The sequence below is a fragment of the Oncorhynchus mykiss genome, chromosome 10 (assembly GCF_013265735.2).
Source record: "Oncorhynchus mykiss isolate Arlee chromosome 10, USDA_OmykA_1.1, whole genome shotgun sequence".
NCBI classification, from domain to species: domain Eukaryota; kingdom Metazoa; phylum Chordata; class Actinopteri; order Salmoniformes; family Salmonidae; genus Oncorhynchus; species Oncorhynchus mykiss.
This window is the reverse complement of record NC_048574.1, coordinates 71,011,037-71,031,960: the sequence shown is the minus strand read 5'-3', so window position 1 is coordinate 71,031,960 and position 20,924 is coordinate 71,011,037. Positions and strand designations below refer to the sequence as shown.

General features: G+C 45.1%; 2 protein-coding genes across 8 annotated transcripts in view; one reads left to right on the top strand and one right to left on the bottom strand.

Annotated features, from left to right (window-relative positions):
- Positions 1-45: 45 nt before the first annotated feature.
- LOC110497313 (integrator complex subunit 12) lies at positions 46-4,395 on the bottom strand. 2 transcript variants are annotated; one of them, XM_021573360.2, is made up of 7 exons: positions 4,164-4,395; positions 3,566-3,736; positions 2,887-3,045; positions 2,199-2,395; positions 1,830-1,989; positions 1,303-1,449; positions 46-971 (listed from the first exon to the last, which is right to left on the bottom strand). In XM_021573360.2, exons 2-7 carry the CDS (start codon positions 3,722-3,724, stop codon positions 351-353), a joined length of 1,443 nt encoding a protein of 480 aa, XP_021429035.2. In that variant the 5' UTR covers positions 3,725-3,736; positions 4,164-4,395; the 3' UTR covers positions 46-350. The 2 variants fall into 2 exon arrangements, with proteins under 2 accessions (XP_021429035.2, XP_021429033.2); XM_021573358.2 differs by having other exon boundaries at positions 48-971; positions 1,297-1,449.
- A 73-nt stretch (positions 4,396-4,468) lies between these two features.
- Positions 4,469-20,924, top strand: part of LOC110497311 (glutathione S-transferase C-terminal domain-containing protein-like) — a 62,101-nt gene continuing 45,645 nt past the window's right edge. Inside the window, exons 1-6 of one of the 6 annotated variants that reach the window (XM_036933830.1) lie at positions 4,469-4,575; positions 4,881-5,124; positions 5,289-5,516; positions 5,854-6,321; positions 8,231-8,497; positions 11,780-11,873. In XM_036933830.1, coding sequence (XP_036789725.1) covers positions 4,927-5,124; positions 5,289-5,516; positions 5,854-6,321; positions 8,231-8,497; positions 11,780-11,873 — 1,255 coding nt within the window. In that variant the 5' untranslated portion in view covers positions 4,469-4,575; positions 4,881-4,926. Of the gene's footprint in view, positions 4,710-4,880; positions 5,125-5,288; positions 5,517-5,853; positions 6,322-8,230; positions 8,498-11,779; positions 11,874-20,924 lie in introns of all 6 variants that reach the window. The other 5 variants (XM_036933829.1, XM_036933834.1, XM_036933831.1 and 2 more) reach the window with 5 other exon arrangements.

Here is a 20,924-nt window from a genome sequence, read left to right as displayed (position 1 = left end):
AGACTTCAGATTTATCCTCACAAAAAAAAAGACAATTCTACTATGTCATAAAAAATAATACATTTTATTACATTTTGCCCCCCCCAAAAACAAACGTGTTATTTCAATTTTCTGTGATGTGGCTGAGTTTGGACAGAACGAAGAGGCACATTATAGCCACTAACAGTCTCTCCAGCAGCATTTCATACATCAATGAAATTCAAGTATTCAATTGGATACGGTTACATCCACGTTACAGTTAATTCAATGCTCTGGCACGCACTCCCATTCATAACTTCCACCTCGAACATCTTACTTACACACTTCTCTCTCTCGTTCTCTTCCTTCCCTCACTACTCCTCTCATTCCATTCATTTCTTCAGCTTCTTCTGAGCCGCTTTCTTCTTCACCATCTGCAGGCGTTTCATGGCGTTGAGCTGAGACTCCTGGGACGTGGGCGCCTTGCCACCCCCTGGCGCTTCAGCCGCAGCCTTCGACCCGTTACCGTTCCCATTCCCTGCTCCATTGCCCCCAGACCCTCCGCTGTTCCCACCCAGGCTAGGCTGAGGCCCACTGGGGGAGGACCCAGGACTTGTCCCCTTCCCCTGGTTCTCCCCACTGGAGGACCGGTTTAGGGTCTGCTTCCCCAGGGTCAGAGGTGGAGGAGGCTTCAGAGGCACAGAGCTGGAGCCGTTTCCACCATCGCCATTATTTCCATTTCCTCCTCCGATCGCCATCTTGGAGCCACTGCCACCCAGTCCTCCGCCCGTCTTAGAGCTGGCCAGCCCGGAGAGTCCGGCAGGTTTTTGGCCAGGGGGGGTAGAGGTGGAGGAGGTCTTGCTACTTCCACTTGGCCCTGAGGAGCCAGGTTTGGTGCTGGCGCCAGGGCCAGCGGTGGTCTTGGCCCCGAAGGCGGCCCACCCTGTGAGGCCGCTTCCCGACTGCAAGGAGCCGCTGCTACTGGAGGGGTTGGCAGATACTGCTGCAGACACCTAGGAGGGAAAGAAACAAGCGTTAGAGATGCAATAATCCTAAGCATATCAAAATAACTCTGATCCTTTCCTCCTAGTATAATGTCCAGGTATTACACACATGGTCAGTTTGCATGACAACATATAAACATTTAGTCTTTACATTCAACCTAAATGTCCGCCATCTTCGAAAAGGCTATTGCACTGTATGCCATGTAATGTCGTATAATGTCTGGGTATTACATGATCAGGTTGCATTAGACAAGGTATATCTCATTGAAAAATGTCATTTAACCTAAATATGCCTTGTAGTTCAAATATGCAGCTCTGGTGTTGTAATGCTTACCTTCACCTCAGTTCGCTTGAAGGCCTGAAAGGTGCTGGATGTGTCGGGTTTGACCTTGAGTTCCGGTTTCTTCACCAGAGGGTCCTTCACCACGGGGGCTGCTGACACAACGGCTGGTGTCGGCTTCTGTGAAGGCTTCTGGGTCTTCTGGGCCTGGCAGGAAAAACAACAACAGCATAAGAACCCATTCAACTGGAGTCTTTTTGGGAGTGTACAACATTACAGAATGTTCAGATAGAAATGTATTGTGTAGAAAATAGATGATTGTCTGTCAGTTAGAGTAAGGAATCGTTTCAGCTCTGTTCATTAAATTTCTATCTGCAACGTTCAGAAGGTCTCAACTCACTGAATACACCCCTTATTATAAGTATTGCTCACATGGTTTGCGTCCAAAATGGCACTCTATTCCCTATATAGTGCACTACTTCTGGCAAGCGCACATAGGGATTTGGTTAAAAGTAGTGCACTATGTAAGAAACAGGATGCCATTTCAGACTCAGCCAGGATGACTTTGTCGTCTATCCATCTCTTACCATGCGTTTCATCTGCCGGGTGCAGCGGGCGCAGTACCACACCAGGCGCGGGTCGTTGACGTCCTTGTCCGTCACCTGGGGCTTGTGGCAGTCCTGGTGGTAGAGGTTGTGGCACTCCTGGCACTCCACTAGCTGGTTGCCCGACGTCACCGTCATCTGCCTGAGGTCATCAACATGAAACTTATTGATTGATTTTATTTCTCAATGAAAACACATTACACACAGTACATACAGTCATTGATCACTGAGAGTTAGACGTAGTGTTCACAGGCACCAAACGGGGAAACAGGACAAACAGGAAAAGACTACATGGACTTTTTTGTTTTCAGTTGCGACCCAGGTGGCATTCAAAAACATCCAGGTACCTACCTGCAAACCACACAGGCCAGCCCCATCTCCATGGCGAAGTCGTCAGCGTTGGTCTCCGCGTCGAAGTTGGAGAAGTCAGGCAGAGGTATGTCTTTGAAGGGCTGGACTGTGACGGGGGACGAGCGGTTCTCCTGCTGCTTGGGCTCCAGGCGAGGCTTCTTAGACGGCTCAGGTCCTTCACCTAGCTCTACCCTCACCTGGAAGACAAAGGGAAAGTGCAATAAAGGTGTTAGGAAGGTTATATAACAGTGTTATGAAGGTTTATAAAGTTGATATGTAGGTGGTATGTTCTATTTCAACCTCAACAAACACGGATTTCATACTAAAATGTTGACGTATGACCTTTACGTGACGGTTTACGTTCTGTGTCATCTCAACAAACTGAAGATATGTCACACTGAACAAATTACTCCAATTTTGTATCCAATGTATAACATTATGTATGTACAGTGGATAATTGTGCATGCATGTTTGGTTCTAGATTGTCTCAACAAAAGGAATGGAATTACTGGAATATGGATGAATGTCTTAAAATTCAATGTAATAACATTATGTATGACGAACGATTACACGTGGTTTTTGTGGTTTCCATGATTTGCAGTACTGGTTTGGTTCTGGAACTAACTAGCCTAGATCATGAATAAATCCCTATCCCCTACTCAGGCACAGCATCCATTCCATTTCGTACCTTGTCTGAAGGCCTCTTCTCCACCTCCTTTTTGCTCTTCTCTGAGCTGCTGGACTTGCTGCTGCTGCTGCTAGATGAAGAGGAGGAGCTACAGGAGGACTTAGAGTCCTGTTTATTTATGCTCATCTTGGACACGGACACCTTCGTCACCTCCACCTCCTGTTGATAGATACAAGGTCTACACTTGTTGTATTCGGCGCATGTGACAAATAAAGTTTGTTTTTTAAACACGAGGCTTCAGAGCTACTTCTCCAGGATACAAATGTTGGGAGTGACTGAAAGAACTAGAGACAAGCGGCAGCGAAGGGACGTCTGAAATGATAACGATTGACACAGGCAAAGCAAGACACAGGGGCCTAGGCAAGGTTTCATATTTTACACCTCGATCATGTATGTCTATGGATTCCCTTTGGACTACTGTCAAAACCCCATATGATGACATCATAAGAATATAATCGCGCCAGCCTGTAAAATGATGACAACATCATGTTCTGAAGAGAGGTGAATGAATGCCATATAGTATAATAATAATATATGCCATTTAGCAGACCCTTTTATCCTAAGCCACATAGTCATGTGTGCATACATTTTTGTACGTCTGGGTGGTCCTGGGAATCGATCCTACAATCCTGTCTTTGCATGCACCATGTTCTACCAACTAAGCTACAATAGTCCATACCTTCAGTGATGAGCGGTAAGAGGAATCACTCCCTCTGCCTGATAGAGACTCATCCAGAAGAGCTCGGAGTTTATCCACAGAGTCTTTGTTCTTTGAGTGCAAGTATCCCAGTCCCTTTAGGAAGACAGGGTCCAACTCCAGACTCACTGATGCAGCCATGATCACACTGAACTGTAGATAGAAAGGATGTAGAATATGGCATATGCTTTGACTATAGGCCCGACCTGTTTTTGGCCTCATCCAGTTGATACATATAGTACTGGCTAATTGGTGATCTCACAGCTAGTGAGTAACTTTAGTGATATTGCTGGACGGCAAAGCTAGACAGAAAACATAACCAACTAGTTACTATTGACACAAAGGTCAACTGCTTCTACACTAACTTGCATGTACATAATGCTAGGTAAGAAATTCTGACTTGTACGTGACTGTCAGCTTCTGAAGGTGTCTAGCAAGGTGTCCAGTTGGCTATCTAGCTATACCAAGTAGCTAAGTTAACGTTAGCCTTGGTTGGGAAACCTGCTAGTTAGCTCAAGTAGCTACCTAGCTAGTAAGCTAGCAAAGGTTAGTTGAGATTCGTCATGTTTGATTACCTTACCTTACTCTCAAATATCTTTAACGTGTATTTCTCACACCAATGTGGTTATTATGACACGTAAGTATTCACAGTAACTTAACAAGTCGCATTTGAGCTACTGTAGCTGAAACGCCTTTATTTCCCAGCGGCATTCTTGTCCATCCACTAAATACATCCGAAGAAACAAGCAAGCTAATTTGTTGTACGGACCTCGACATTACCCGTAGCATATTTTGATTATCTAGACTGTATTCAAAATACGTCACTATAACTATATAGTGTATACATCATTTTGTAATACAATGTTTACATTTAATTTAAGTATGTATGTATCATTGATCAGGTCGGTCTGTATTGACTGTTACACGTGGAACTGACTTGAGGAAGTGACGTGCTTACTATAACAACGTGCACAGTGAGCTTCACATGAACTGTAAGTAGCTAATTTCAATGTATCATAGTTTGCTTGATTGTCAGAACCTAAGCAGAAACGAGGCGTGGGCTAACTATGTAGAGCACTAGCTAAATGTATACCTAGCTAGACAGCTACTACCTAGCTAACAGTAGGTAAGTTAACGTTGGATATGCAAGCATCTGCTAGTCTTAGCTAGCAACTTTAGTCTAGCAGACTAAACTCTACTTCACGATATAGACATACATCTTGAGATGTATGGAGTTAACTTTAGTCAGCTAACTTTGGTCAGTTTGTTGCCACAGTACCATTTGTCGTGTTTACAGGTTTGATTGACACCAATATTCAACCTATTCAGTACCTCCTGTCACAATGACGCAGACAGACCCACATCAGGAGCAGCCAGAGTGTCTCTACCTGGAATTATCCTCCCAAAACGAGCAGCCCTCTGTTCCCCTACACACCTCCATCTCACTCTTTCTCCTGTCTTACTGCGAGTGCACATCATTCAAAGTCTTCCTCGTCTCTGCCAAGCCTGACACACAAAGCTCACAATCCTGGAAGTCACAGGTTTGTCATTGTCGATTTGCTTTGTGTTGTAGACAGTAATGACAGGCAACGAAGTTGGGAAAACTTTACTGAGCAGGTTTCAGTCAACTATTTAACACAATATAGTGAAGATGAATGAATACATGTCAACATCGATATGTGTAACAACAATATTGCTTCGACAGGTACCAACGTCTTTAGCTGTCTCGATGGTCCATGTCAAGGACTTGCCTGTGTTGGTGAGGGGCTGCCGTCTCCCCGCCGTACTGGATGAGACTGGGAGGTACTGCAGGGCCGGGCTGGCTGTGGTGCTCAGGCATATTATAGACAGGACCTGTGAGGCAGACCCCAGAAGGAAGGATGCAGCATCACTGCTAGGGTTCAAGAAGACCTGTCTGAAGGCCTGCGCTGAGGTAAGGGGCAACACTCAATTATTATGGTATGCATGCAGTGCCATTGGCAAAACTACGAATGATTCTGTTTGTGTATAGATGACATTAGTGTTTTTGTTTTTTTGTTTCTAGGCATAATTAAATTGTCACACATCAGTAGGAGCTTTCCCATTGGAAAACCAATTGAATCTTATATTCTTCCAGAGGGATTTTTTATGAGCTAGTGAATAATATGGGATAGACTTGTTTACTAGTTGTCTTGGACACACAGTACTGCTGTATAAAAATACAACTCTACATTACACCAATGCCACAAATATTAGTCAAAATGAATGCATGTTCCTCCTCTCCCTTATAGGTGAGCCAGTGGACCAGGCTGTGTGAGCTCAGTATCCCCTCAGCTGTGGAGGCCCACCTCCGGCAGCCCACTAACCCATCCCTGCACCTCCCCTCTGCCCTCCTCAACCTTGAAAAGACACTAGGCGAGCCCGTCAAGGTGCACAACGACGACAAGATCCGCCGGCAGAAGCTCCAGCAGCAGCAGAAGAACCACCAGAAGAAAATCTCTCAGGACCTCCAAGAGGACCAAGGGACAGACGTCACCCAGCCCCAGGATTCGCAGTCCGCCAACGGGCTAGAACTCCAAGCAGCCCTGGCCAAGCTCTATGTGGATAGTGGTGCAGTTCCGTCCACGACCATTAGGGAGAGCTCTGACATCAGGAAAGTGAAGACCACAGAGCTGCCACAGCTGGAGCATGTGTTTGCCGAGGGGCTGTACTTCACTCTGACTGATGTGGTGTTGCTGCCTTGTATCCATCAATACCTGGTAAGGAAGGCCCTTGGAGGTTATCTGTTAGTTATATGTTTGAAGGGAAGTTAGTCTAGAACTCTTAGCCTGAGTCCTAGATATGTTTGTGCTGTCTTTCCAACTCCATTGCTGTCACTGGCAAAACGGCACAAACAGATCTGGGACTCAGGCTACAGAGTTCTTGCTTTATGCACTTGATTTATATTCCACGGACCAAGCCTCCCTTCTGCTGGTCACTAAATATGTAAACTACCAGCACTTCTCTTGCAATCGTGTTTCTTCAATCTTTATGCAACTTGCATTTCCCAGGCCTGTTTAGTCTCCATGCTAGTTTTAGACAAGTGGTAGCTCTGAGTGTGTGGCACATTTTATTTTAACAGTAGCATATTACCCTATTGTCCCCTGTCATCACCTGCTACCTCATTTGAGTACTTACACCTGTTGCCATGTCGACCGTATTATGAAGGCCTCTGAAATGATGCATGATGCCCTTCTACATTGAATGTCTCATCAGGTGGTACCTGTACACCCACAGAGGCTTTATACAGTGGAAACCAGACAGAACAGTGCCTTCCTAAGTAAGTGTGTGTTTGTGTGTGTGTCAGTCAGTCAGTCAGCACAGATTATATTCTCAAAGGTGGTCCACCTGGCTGTGGATGATGACAAATAGGTCTATTTTAAATGTAGTTGGTTGATATGCATTTCAATGAACCGGCTTTGGGATCATGCTTGGTTCGACGTGCTGATTTTAAAATGATGTCATTGTCAGAGCCTAATTTCGGATGTGAGAAATTAGGTTGCGAGATTGGTGTTGAAAGGATGAGATTTGCTGCCAATCACTTACTGTAGTTCATCATCAAGTTAGTTTGTAAAATAAAGTTATTTTAATTTGCCCCTAGCTGAGTTTTCCTGGGAACTTTTTAGTTATAGATTTCCCATATTTTGTTTAGTGTTTTGGTGGTTTGGGTTTTTATGAGATGCCACCACGGGGTGTTAGTTATCGATCTATTATGCCTTGGAGCCAAGCGGTCAACAGGGTCTCCTCTGCACACCTCTCTCCTCTTCCATCTCTCCTCCTGTTCTCATAGCTGTATAGCCTGGGATTGGAATGAAGTGAAGTTCTCACAATGAGGCTCTTAGGGGTCAGCTGTGCTCCAGTGGTTTCCAGTTTCACACTCAGCCTAGCATGTCTCCTCTCTTCTCCCACACAGCCACCGCCGTCTATCCACAGATCCACAGGACAGAGAGCCAGATAAAAGACCCTTGGCTTTATCTACTGTCACCTCTTTCTATGCTCTGTCTGTTTCCCTCTCACTCTCTCTCTCTTGGAAACACACACACACACACGTTATGTTCTTCTATCCTCGTGGGAACCTTCAATTAATTTCCATTCAAAATCCTATTTTCCCCAACCCCTAAACCTTACCATAGCACTAACCCTAACTCTAACCACTAGCCCCTTACCCCTAACCGTAATTGTAACCCTAAACCTAACCCCTAAACCTTACCATAGCACTAACCCTAACTCTAACCACTAGCCCCTTACCCCTAACCGTAATTGTAACCCTAAACCTAACCCCTAAACTTAAAATAGCCTTTGTCCTCATGGGAATGTTGGAAATGTCCCCAAGAGGGAGACATTTTCTTGTTTTACTATCCTTGTGGGGATTTTAGGTCCCCACAAGGATAGAATAACTAACATACATCATGTCTGTACACACACACCCCTCTACAGCTGTCCATCTCTCTCTCCCAACCCTTGCCTTTCTTAGTGCCTGTCTCTCTCCTCCATCTCCAGAGGGGTGATGAGTGGAGGGGATCAGCCTGGTGGAACCTGGGCTCTTGGTTCAGTGCAGATGACACTTCTGATGAATCACTTAGCTGACTCAGGCCATTGTCTTCACTTTCCCCTCCTCCTCCCCCACAGAGCTCCCTCCAGAGCCACAACGCCAGCGCGCTATCCCAGCTGCCTCTCTTGCTGCGCTGGTACCTCCAGGTCCAGGAAGTCCCCGGGGTCCCCAGGGCGGCCCAGGCCTGTGGGATGGCCCTCTCCACCCGCAAGGCCTTCACTACCGGCCCCCCAACCATAGCCGAAACACAACAGTCCAGCCAAGCAAATCAGGAAAGCCTGGAGATGACGATGAAGGAGGTGCACTTCGTTGGAGGCCCCAGGCCCACGATGACTAAACTCAAAGTAATTGAATATTTGTAAAAATCTTTCTCCCACTCCCTCTTGGTCTCTTTCCCCCCCCCCCCTCTCTCTCTGTCAACTCTCCCCTCATGCCTTCCCACCATCTCTTTTTGGGAGGATTAGATGAGGCACATTGAAGGTTTCAGGAAAGCTGTCAGTGGTAAAAACTCACATGCTCTCTAGCAGCAGCGCCTTTCTCTCTCTTGAATGCCTCTAGGCACATCGCGCGCGCAAACCCACAGAACTGCCCCAATTTGGTACTCCCTCATCCCACTGCCTGTCCCTGAGCTGCAACGATAAAGGATTTATGCACTCCAATTGGTTGTAAAATTGTCCCGCTTCCTATAATTGAAGGCTTTCTCGCAGATTATTGCGGCCTTGCTGTTGCGTTCTGTTACTTTAAAGGCTGGTTTGCAGTTGGTCTATCGATGTTTGTGGACTGTTGTCACTGTGACATAATGAACATTATATTTTCGTCCAACATCAAACTTGACGTTGTCGTTATGAAAAATTATAAACACAAAACGACAGCCAGGCAACTCAAAGGTACTTTCTAAACAATGATTTGGTTCGTTGCGAGCTTGTTGGCTAAATAGCTAGCTGGCTAGCCAGTTACAAAAATGAACAGAGTGACGTTATAGCTGACGACGTCGAAACTTACGATAGCTACTTTTTATTCATTGAGGAAATTGAACCCAACACAACATCATCATTACCTGCAAGGTAAAATTGCTTACGGTTGTGAGTGTGACGAAATAAAAGTAGGTCATTCTGTCTGTCAATTTTAGAACTCCTGCCACGTCTTGTCACAGATGGATTTGTTGCCAGGACAACGGACGTTGCGACAGTGGCAGAGACATGACCTGTTTTCATGTCTGTGCAACAAGGGAACCGACAGTCACAGAGACATGACCTGTTTTCATGTCTATGCAACAAGGGAACCGACAGTCACAGAGACATGACCTGTTTTTATGTCTGTGCAACAAGGGAACCGACAGTCACAGAGACATGACCTGTTTTCATGTCTGTGCAACAAGGGAACCGACAGTCACAGAGACATGACCTGTTTTCATGTCTGTGCAACAAGGGAACCGACAGTCACAGAGACATGACCTGTTTTCATGTCTGTGCAACAAGGGAACCGACAGTCACAGCGATGGTCTACAGACATTCCACATTAAATCTCGTTTTGACCAGCTACACTTGTCGCATTCTAATTGTTTACAGACATGTCATTAGACCAAGTGTAAACCGCATTTTAGTAGTGATTTGCTGTGTAATTGTTTGACAGGTAATCAAATTGAAGTCGTAATTTCCGTCCCATAGGCCACTTTTATATTTGCCACCACTTTACACTATAGTGCACATCTTTCACCTCAAACTTTGATTTGAATAAAAACACTGAATCCAATACAAAAATAATACAATTTTACAGCCAGACTGTCCTGCTTGTAGTAATTGCAAAAAAACACCACCACTGCTCAGTACACACCCGCTAGCATCATTACTTCACACTCTCAATATAGCCTACAGCCTCTCAGGGTGTAATTACTAGCACGGTTAGCACTAGGCTCCAAATGGCTGCCTGGAACACGTTATGGTGGAGCGGTTTCAGTGGGACACAAACCGACACAGCTGTCAAGTCAGGAAACTGCTTTCTCAGCTGGCTCAAACCTTCCTAACACTGAACACCCTCACTGTTCTCTGGCACGGCTGGTCCCAAGTATAAATCAGAGATTTCTTGCTGGCCAACTACGGCAGGAAGTGCATCAGCCAATCGTAAATGTTGATAACAAGTTGCCCTCTTAGAATGTGATATTCAACCCTGGTCGATTACGGAGTAGGCACAGGTGCACACAGTTGGAACATGCACTGACATAGGAACATACACACACACATATACTGCCCACACACAAATACTGCCGTCCCTCTCCTGCCCAGACGGATTTCGGTGCTGGTTGGCTTTGTGCGTGTGTGCATGTGTTTGTGTGGCCGACACAGGCAGGACTGGAGTGCAGCTGTTGTACGGTCTGAGGCCTTGGTGGAGCCAAGGGGCCTGTGTGTGTGGAGGCCAGTCCAGGGCACACAGAGAGAGAGAAGGACAGAAAGAGAGAGGGCTAGGCTCCAACAGGGTGATGTACTATCCCTGACTGCTGCTTACCAAAGCCAGCACTACATTTCATCTGTCCACCACACAAACAATCTGAATCACCTCCTACTGTCAAGCTGAGAATATAATTGTATACAGAGCTGCTTCACCTTGTCTTCCCAGTTCACTCACACACACTAGTGAGGGAGAAGATTGACACGCCCAGTGATGTCTGTCAGTCCTAGAGCCTCTTTCCCCCAGCTCTCTGTGTGTGTACCAGGCTTCCAAAGGCTTCTTGCCAGGTGCACTGAGAAATAAGAGTGACAGTTTCCAAATGTATCTCTGCAGTATGTACCTGCTGTCTCCTACGCTGTAGTGCACCAGCTTGGAACTGGTTCAAGAGGCCATTTTATTTTTGTTACCCAACAATGACACAAAACAGGCAGCCTCTTCAAGGTCATTTTTATAGTTTGTGATTTTCCCTCTGAATGACTGCCTCAGGCATACAGCAAATGCCCTTATTTTCATACTTATTTATTTCCATGAAGTCCATTATTTTAATGGAAAAATATATGAGGAAAAAATCACAATAAAAAAACTGCCAAGGAAGGTTAGCTCAAAGCTTTTGATTTCGATGAAGGATGTCCTTGGTGATTTAATATGGCGTTTAGAAAACTGCCATTTTTTATGCCTGAAGAAAGAGGGCATTGTTTTGTACCAATGAAAGATAAAAGGCAGTTCTGTATAACACTACTTCTAATATCTTGCTAACTTTTGACGAGGAATGTTCTTTGTGAACTAAGCTTTCATAACGCTTTCATCCAGTATCCAAAGGCCAGTGTTCAAAGCTGCAGTGTTTGTCCCCATCCGTAGCTCTTTACCTGTAATATATATCTCTTTAGTTCTGAAGAACACCTCCATCCCCCTATGAGCCGAGTAACAAGGCCAACTTAAGAGACAGCGTGTTTCTCTACAGGGAGAGAACGAGAGAGAGAAAGGATTGGAAAGAAAAAGCGGCCTTTGTCCTCAGGTGGTTCTTCAGATTGGAACAGGGTTAACGGCGGTCAGGGTGGAGGAGTGCTCCCTACTCTCTGTAAACCACTTCATTACTGCTGGTTGAGACCGGAAAGACCCTGTAGGCTCTGAGAGAGAGGTTTCTATGGTAACCTTGATGGTGTGTGTGGGTGTTCCCGCAGGAGAGCGGTATTGAGGCAGTCTTCTCACCTCATCCTTGCCCCTCCTGGACCCTCCCCTGGGACAGCTTACCGGAGGCCGTCAACCCAACTGAAGGTACTACTTTCATCCCTCTCTCCTCTCCATCCCTCTCCCCTCTTCCCTCTCTCCTTTCCCGTCTCCCTTCGTTCATCCCTCTCTCCTCTCCATCCCTCTCCCCTCTTCCCTCTCTCCTTTCCTGTCTCCCTTCATTCATCCATCTCTCCTCTCCATCCCTCTCCCCTCTTCCCTCTCTCATTTCCTGTCTCCCTTCGTTCATCCATCTCTCCATCCTTTTCTCCTTCCCTTTCCACATCCAATCACCCTTACTGAGCCAGAAAGCCATATCAAACACCATTGATATGTGCGGGAGCATCCCGGTACACGCTGCATAAATGTTTGCATAAAACATCACTACTACTTTGGCTTGGTGAGTTCCATCAACGAGTCGCCCCCTTTCAAACAAAAACACACACAATCAGTGGAAGTGTCTGTGACCGGCTGAGCCTTTCGAGACGTACTGCGTTCTCCAAGGAGCCCACCCTAATGAATTCTGAAGCGGTGCCTTGCTGTGATGTATTCTCTCAGTGTGGTTGGGGCTAAGTGAGACAGGCCTGTCACCGGGACAGGGACACACTCCTCGGACCGTAGAGCCGTCGTCGGGAACACAGTGGCGGCTCTGTTGCCGTGGCAGCCGTGTCTGACGGACGGGCGGTGGAAGCAGGGTTGATTGCAGTCCCAGGTGTCGCGAGTCAAGCGGAGAAATTAGTCTCTCCTTGGAGGTGGAGGGGGCGAGCGAGCGAGCACTTTCCTTATTAGTGTGTTTACTATACCCTGAGAAGGCTAATAAATGAGGTGTGTGTGTGTGCCTGAATGAGGATGATAGATGCTGGTGTTATTCTAGTGCAGCGTGAAGGTGTTCTATTACACGTGTGTGTGTGTGTGTGTGTACATGTGTGTCATGCTTACGGCTCATCTTAACGTGCGTTAAAGCAGCTGGAGTACATCAAGGTCTTTATAGAGGAATGTGTATGTACAGATAGCAAGAACACACACACACACACACACACACAGCAGTGGGTAATAGAGTGAGGAAATGCATCCCACCTTACACTGAACTAATTTCAATACACTACAGTGGCATCATGTCCTTTATTTGTGTAAAGGAGAGAAGACGAAGGAGCATCTTCAAACTATTGAGATTTCCCAAACTGTTGTCTGTGATAAAAATGGCAGGATTGTTCTCTCAGGTTGTTCCTGTGCTTTCTGTCTAACTGAATCTTGGATTTCAAACAAGGATGTTGTGTGGGTGTGAAGGTACATGTTGTTGTGGTCAGTGTTGTCTGTTATAAGAATTTTCCTTCCTTTTTTGTTGTGTCTGTGTGGTTCTGGCCAGTGGGCGGATACGGAAGGTATTCCAACAACCGTCCTCCGGTTTCTTTCCAATGAATTCAGCAGACAGTATCGAGAACAGAACATGTTCTCATTCAGAAGTAGTTTAACACAGACACTTGAACTTGAAATCAACCGGCTCGGGATGATTGAGCTATTTTAGTTACCTCCAACCTCTCACATAACTGTCCAGACATTGGCAATATTCCACTTGTCATTCCCTTTCCAGTCATGCATTCCTTATCACCCCGACATGCTATCTCTTTATATACACTCCAGTCCAGACATTTGCTAAATTGACACTCAAGCATACCCACATTCTCTCTCTCGGTGTCTCTCTCTCTCTCTCTCTCTCTCTCTCTCGGTGTGTGTGTGTCTCTCTCTCTATCTCTCGGTGCGTGTGTGTTTCTCTCTCTCGGTGTGTGTCTCTCTCTCTCTCTCGGTGTGTCTCTCTCTCTGTCTTGCTCTCTTTCTCTGCTCCTATACACTGCTAAACAGAGCTGAGTAGTGTGGGCAGTGTGACCGTTGTGAGTGGGTGAATCATAGAGAACGCTGATGTTGTTGGGTACTCTAGTTGATGAACAGAGGCTCTAAAGAGAGCCGTGTGACTGCTGCTGCTGGCTGTAGTGGAGGTAGGTTCCCTCTGTGTTCCTGAGTCAGAGTGGAGATGAGACAGACCATTTGTCAGGGACCTGTAGTGACTGGGCCTTCAACGCCTATCAGCGCCTCACCCAACACACCCATTCTTCTACCACCACCTCACAAGGAGACAGCAGAAAAATTAGCAGGGAGGTGCCGTCACTGCAGCCATGCATCAAATCAAATGTTATTGGTCACATACACATATTTAGCAGGGTGTAGTGAAATGCTTGTGTTCCTAGCTCCAACAGTGCAATAGTATCTAACAATATACACACAACTAAAATAATGGAATTAAGAAATATATAAATATTAGGACGAGCAATGTCGGAGTGGCATAGACTAGAATTAAGCAATAAGGCCCGAGGGGGTGTGGTATATGATCAATATACTACGGTATACTGGCCATATACCACAAGCCCCCGAGGTGCCTTATTGCTATTATAAACTGGTTACCAAATGTTTTGTCGTACCTGTGGTATACTGTCTGATATACCATGCCAACAGCCAATCAGCATTCGGGGCTTGAACCACCCATTTTCTAATACAGTATATACATATGAAATGAGTAAAGCATTATGTAAACATTATTGAAGTGGCCAGTGATTCTATGTATATAGGGTGGTAGCCGGCTTGTGATTGCTATTCAACAGTCTGATGGCCTTGAAATAGAAGCTGTTTTTCAGTCTCTCGGTCCCAGCTTTGATGCACCTGCACTGACCTCACTTTCTGGATGATAGAGGGGTGAACAGGCCGTGGCTCGGGTGGTTGATGTCCTTGATGATCTTTTTGGCTTTCCTGTGACATCGGGTGCTGTAGGTGTCCTGGAGGGCAGGCAGTGTGCCCCCGGTGATGCATTGGGCAGACCGCACCACCCACTCCACGCACTCTGGAGAGCCCTGCGGTTGCGGGCGGTGCAGTTGCTGTACCAGGCGGTGTCACAGCCCGACAGGATGCTCTCAATTGTGCATCTGTAAAAGTTTGAGGGCCTTAGGTGCTGTTGCGCCTTCTTCACCACTGTCTGTGTGGGTGGAGGGCGGCCCATCGGGAAGTCCAGGACCCAGTTGCACAGAGCGGGGTTCAGACCCCAGGGCCCCGAGCTTAATGAGGAGCTTGGAGGGTGTTGAAGGCTGAGCTATACTCAATGAACAGCATTCTTACATTGGCATTCCTCGTGTCCAGATATGGATCTATTGGGGCGTTAAGCAAATTAAAGTGGGTCTAGGGTGTCAGGTAATGTAAAGGTGATATGATCCTTAACTAGCCTCCCAAAGCATTTCATGATGACAGAAGTGAGTGCTATGGGTCAATAGTCATTTAGTTCAGTTACCTTCACTTTCTTGGGTACAGGAACAATGGTGGACATCTTGAAGCAAGTGGGGACAGCAGATTGGGATAGGGAGAGATTGAATATGTCCGTAAACATTCCAGCCAGCTGGTCTGCGCATGCTCCGAGGACGCGGCTAGGGATGCTGTCTGGGCCGGGGGAACAGAGGTGCCGTGCCTGCAGCCACGCATGGAGGAGGTGCCGTGCCTGCAGCCACGCATGGAGGAGGTGCCGTGCCTGCAGCCACGCATGGAGGAGGTGCCGTGCCGTGCCTGCAGCCACGCATGGAGGAGGTGCCGTGCCTGCAGCCACGCATGGAGGAACGGAGGAGGAGGCAGGGGAGGGAGAGAGATGGATGGATGGATGGAGGGAGAGAGGCACATAGCTGTCATGCCTATAACATTATTCTCATTGCAAGCTCTTTTGGTACAAGGAGTTAATGTTAGGATCATTGTTGCTGAAGTCTTGTCGGGCGAAGATGTAAGCTTAGTGAAGGTGTAAGTGAAGGCCAAGGTGTTGTCGGGACGGGGGTGTAGGCTTAGTGAAGGTGTTAGTGGAGGCCAAGGTGTTGTCGGGACGGGGGTGTAGGCTTAGTGAAGGTGTTAGTGAAGGCCAAGGTGTTGTCGGGGCGGGGGTGTAGGCTTAGTGAAGGTGTTAGTGGAGGCCAAGGTGTTGTCGGGGCGGGGGTGTAGGCTTAGTGAAGGTGTAAGTGGAGGCCAAGGTGTTGTCGGGGCGGGGGTGTTGGCTTAGTGAAGGTGTAAGTGGAGGCCAAGGTGTTGTCGGGGCGGGGGTGATGGCTTAGTGAAGGTGTTAGTGAAGGCCAATGTGTTGTTGGGGTGGGGGTGTAGGCTTAATTAAGGTGTAAGTGGAGGCCAAGGTGTTGTTGGGGTGGGGGTGTCGGCTTAGTGAAGGTGTTAGTGGAGTCCAAGGTGTTGTCGGGGCAGGGGTGTTGGCTTAGTGAAGGTGTAAGTGGAGGTGAAGTACCTATGTTAAATGTGGTGCGGTTGCTTTAACAACAGCACGAACCTCCCTCTGTGCGCACACTGCGACTTGAAGGAAGATTTGAACCCATTTAACCACAAAATGTCTCCCAAGTTTTCACCATCATTGTAAAGCCCCAGTTATTTTGTTGCTTGTGACAGTCATTTCTGAAGATTATTATTGTCCCCCACAGCTGCATCATTCATTGGGGATGACATGTTTACTGTTGCCTTGTTTGGTTCATGTTCACTGAAGCTGGAGACTCGTATCTCTCTCTCTAACTTTAAGCACCAGCTGTCAGAGTAGCTCTCAGATCACTGCACCTGTAAATAGCCCATCCAACTACCTCATCCCCATACTGTTATTTATTTTTTATGCTCCTTTGCAAACCAGTATCTCTACTTGCACATTCATCTTCTGCACATATATCACTCCAGTGTTTAATTGCTAAATTGTAATTATTTCGCCACTATGGCCTATTTATTGCCTTACCTCCCTTATCCTACCTCATTTGCACACACTGTATATAGACTTTTTATTTTTCTATTGTGTTGTTGACTGTATGTTTGTTTATTCCATGTGTACCTCTGTGTTTTTGTTTGTGTCACACTGCCTTGCTCTATCTTGGCCAGGTCACAGTTGTAAATGAGAACTTGTTCTCAACTTGCCTACCTGGTTAAATAAAGGTGAAATAAAAAGCCGCCCGGCCTGCCACAATGAGTCCCTAGAGCGCGCTGAGCCAAACGACGCTGGGCCAATTGTGAGCCGCCCTATAGGACTCCCGGTCATAGCCGTTTGTGACACATTGAACCCGGGTCTGTAGTGACACCGCAAGCACTTTAATGCAGTGCCTTAGACTGCTGCGTCACTCGGGAGGCCCAAAAAACTTCATTTTTAAATAAAACTGTTCCCTGTTACTTTATTTGAATATGGTGAAACTATTCCCTGTTACTTTATTTGAATATGGTGAAACTATTCCTTTTGAAATACAACTATTCCCTGTTACTTTATTTGAATATGGTGAAACTATTCCTTTTGAAATACAACTATTCCCTGTTACTTTATTTGAATATGGTGAAACTATTCCTTTTTAAATACAACTATTCCCTGTTACTTTATTTGAATATGGTGAAACTATTCCTTTTGAAATACAACTATTCCCTGTTACTTTATTTGAATATGGTGAAACTATTCCTTTTTAAATACAACTATTCCCTGTTACTTTATTTGAATATGGTGAAACTATTCCTTTTGAAATACAACTATTCCCTGTTACTTTATTTGAATATGGTGAAACTATTCCTTTTTAAATACAACTATTCCCTGTTACTTTATTTGAATATGGTGAAACTGTTCCCTGTTACTTTATTTGAATATGGTGAAACTATTCCTTTTTAAATACAACTATTCCCTGTTACTTTATTTGAATATGGTGAAACTATTCCTTTTGAAATACAACTATTCCCTGTTACTTTATTTGAATATGGTGAAACTATTCCTTTTTAAATACAACTATTCCCTGTTACTTTATTTGAATATGGTGAAACTGTTCCCTGTTACTTTATTTGAATATGGTGAAACTATTCCTTTTTAAATACAACTATTCCCTGTTACTTTATTTGAATATGGTGAAACTATTCCTTTTTAAATACAACTATTCCCTGTTACTTTATTTGAATATGGTGAAACTATTCCTTTTTAAATACAACTATTCCCTGTTACTTTATTTGAATATGGTGAAACTGTTCCCTGTTACTTTATTTGAATATGGTGAAACTATTCCTTTTTAAATACAACTATTCCCTGTTACTTTATTTGAATATGGTGAAACTGTTCCCTGTTACTTTATTTGAATATGGTGAAACTATTCCTTTTTAAATACAACTGTTCCCTGTTACTTTATTTGAATATGGTGAAACTATTCCTTTTGAAATACAACTATTCCCTGTTACTTTATTTGGCACCTAATAGGCACCTAATATAACCACTGTATTTAATTGAACCTCTTGAAAGGGGAAAACATGTTTTTTTATTAAGTTTAACATGTGCTCTTAATGACAGAATGTTACAATGAGGTGACACACTACTAGAGGTCGACCGGTTAATCGGCCTGGCCGATTTCAAGTTTTCACAACAATCGGTAATCGTCCTTTTTGGACGCCGATTATGGCCGATTACATTGCAATCCACGAGGAGACTGCGTGGCTGGCTGACCACCTGTTACGGGAGTGCTACATCAAAAGGACCTTGTGGCTGCAAGGGGCCAAGGTAAGGAGCTAGCTAGCATTAAACTTATCTCATAAAAAACAATCAATCTTCACAATCACTAGTTAACTACACATGGTTGATGATATTACTAGGTTAACTAAATCAAATCAAAGTTTATTTGTCACGTCCGCCCGAATACAACAGGTGTAGTAGTCCTTACAGTGAAATACTTACAGGCTCTAACCAATAGTGCAAAAAAAGGTGATAGGTGGACAATAGATAAGTAAAGAAATAAAACAACAGTAAAAATACAGGCTATATACAGTAGCGAGGCTATAAAAGTAGCGAGGCTACATACAGACACTAGCTTGTCTTGCGTTGCATATAATCAAAGTGGTGCCTGTTAATTTACCATCGAATCACAGCCCACTTCAACTCTGCCAAATGGGTGATGATTTAACAAAAGCACATTCGTGAAAAAAAGCACAATCGTTGCACATATGTACCTAGCCATGAACATCAATGCCTTCTTTCAATACACAGAAGTATATATTTTTAAACCTGCATATTAGCAGGCAATATTAACTAGGGAAATTGTGTCACTTCTCTTGCGTTCAGTGCAAGCAGAGTCAGGGTATATGCAGCAGTTTGGGGCGGCTGTCTCATTGCAAACTGTGTGAAGACCGTTTCTTCCTAACAAAGACCGTAATTAAGTTGCCAGAATGTTACATAATTATGACATGACGTTAAAGGCTGTGCAATGTCACAGCAATATTTAGACTTCGGTTTGCCAACCTTTCGATAAAATACAGAACGTTTCCATATTTCACCGAAATAATACAAGTTTTGCTTTCAAAATTATAGTTTCCGGATTTGACCACATTAATGACCAAAGGCTCGTATTTCTGTGTGTTTATTATAATTAATTATATGATTTGATAGAGCAGTCTGACAGAGCGGTGGTAGGCAGCAGCAGGCTCGTAAGCATTCATTCAAACAGCACTTTACTGCGTTTACGAGCAGTTCTTAGCAATGCTTGATGCACAGTGCTGTTTGACTTCAAGCCTATCAACTCCCTAGATTAGGCTGGCAATACTAAAATGCCTATAAGAACATCCAATAGTCAAAGGTATATGAAATACAAATGGTGTAGAGAAAAATAGTTGACGTGCCATAATTCCTATAATAACTACAACCTAAAACTTCTTAACTGGGAATATTGAAGTCTCATGTTAAAAGGAACCACCAGCTTTCATATGTTCTCATGTTCTGAGCAAGGAACTTCAAAGTTAGCTTTTTTACATGACACATATTGCGCTTTTACTTTCTTCTCCAACACTGTTTTTTTGCATTATTTAAACCAAATTGAACATGTTTCATTATTTATTTGAGACTAAATTGTTTTTATTTCTGTATTAAGTTAAAACAAGTGTTCATTGTTCAGTATTGTTGCAATTGTCATTATTACAAATAAATGCCGCAAAAAAAGAAACGTCCTCTCACTGTCAACTGCATTTATTTTCAGCAAACTTAACGTGTAAATATTTGTATGACCATAAGATTCAACAACTGAGACATAAACTGAACAAGTTCCACAGACATGTGACTAACATATCAAATAATGTGTCCTTGAACAAAGGGGGAGGGTCAAAAGTAACAGTCAGTATCTGGTGTGGCCACCAGCTGCATTAAATACTGCAGTGCATCTCCTCCTCATGGACTGCACCAGATTAGCCAGTTCTTGCTTTGAGATGTTACCCCACTTTTCCACCAAGACACCTGCAAGTTTCCGGACCTTTCTGGGTGGAATGGCCCTAGCCCCCACCCTCCGATCCAACAGGTCCCAGACGTGCTCAATGGGATTGAGATCCGGACTCTTCGCTTGCTATGACAGAACACTGACGTTCATGTCTTGCAGGAAATCACTCACAGAACGAGCAGTATGGCTGGTGGCATTGTCATGCTGGAGGGTCATGTTAGGATGAGCCTGCAGGAAGGTTACCACACGAGGGAGGAGTGTCTTCCCTGTAACGCACAGTGTTGAGATTGCCTGCGATGACAGCAAGCTCAGTCTGATGATGCTGTGACACACCGCTCTAGACCATGACGGACCCTCCACCTCCAAATCGATCCCCCTCCAGAGTACAGGCCTCGGAGTAACGCTCATTCCTTCGACGATAAACGCGAATCCGACCATTACCCCTGGTGAGACAAAACCACGACTCGTCAGTGAAGAGCACTTTTTGCCAGTCCTGTCTGGTCCAGCGACCGTTGTTGTCTGGTGAGGACCTGCCTTACAACAAGGCCTACAAGCACTCAGTCCAGCCTCTCTCAGCCTATTGCGGACAGTCTGAGCACCGATGGAGGGATTGTGCGTTCTTGGTGTAACTCGGGCAGTTGTTGTTGCCATCCTGTACCTGTCCCGCAGGTGTGATGTTTGGATCCTGTGCAGGTGTTGTTACACGTGGTCTGTCACTGCGAGGACGATCAGCTGTCCGTCCTGTCTCCCTGTAGCGCTGTCTTAGGCGTCTCACAGTACGGAAATGGCAATTTATTGTCCTGGCCACATCTGCAGTACTCAT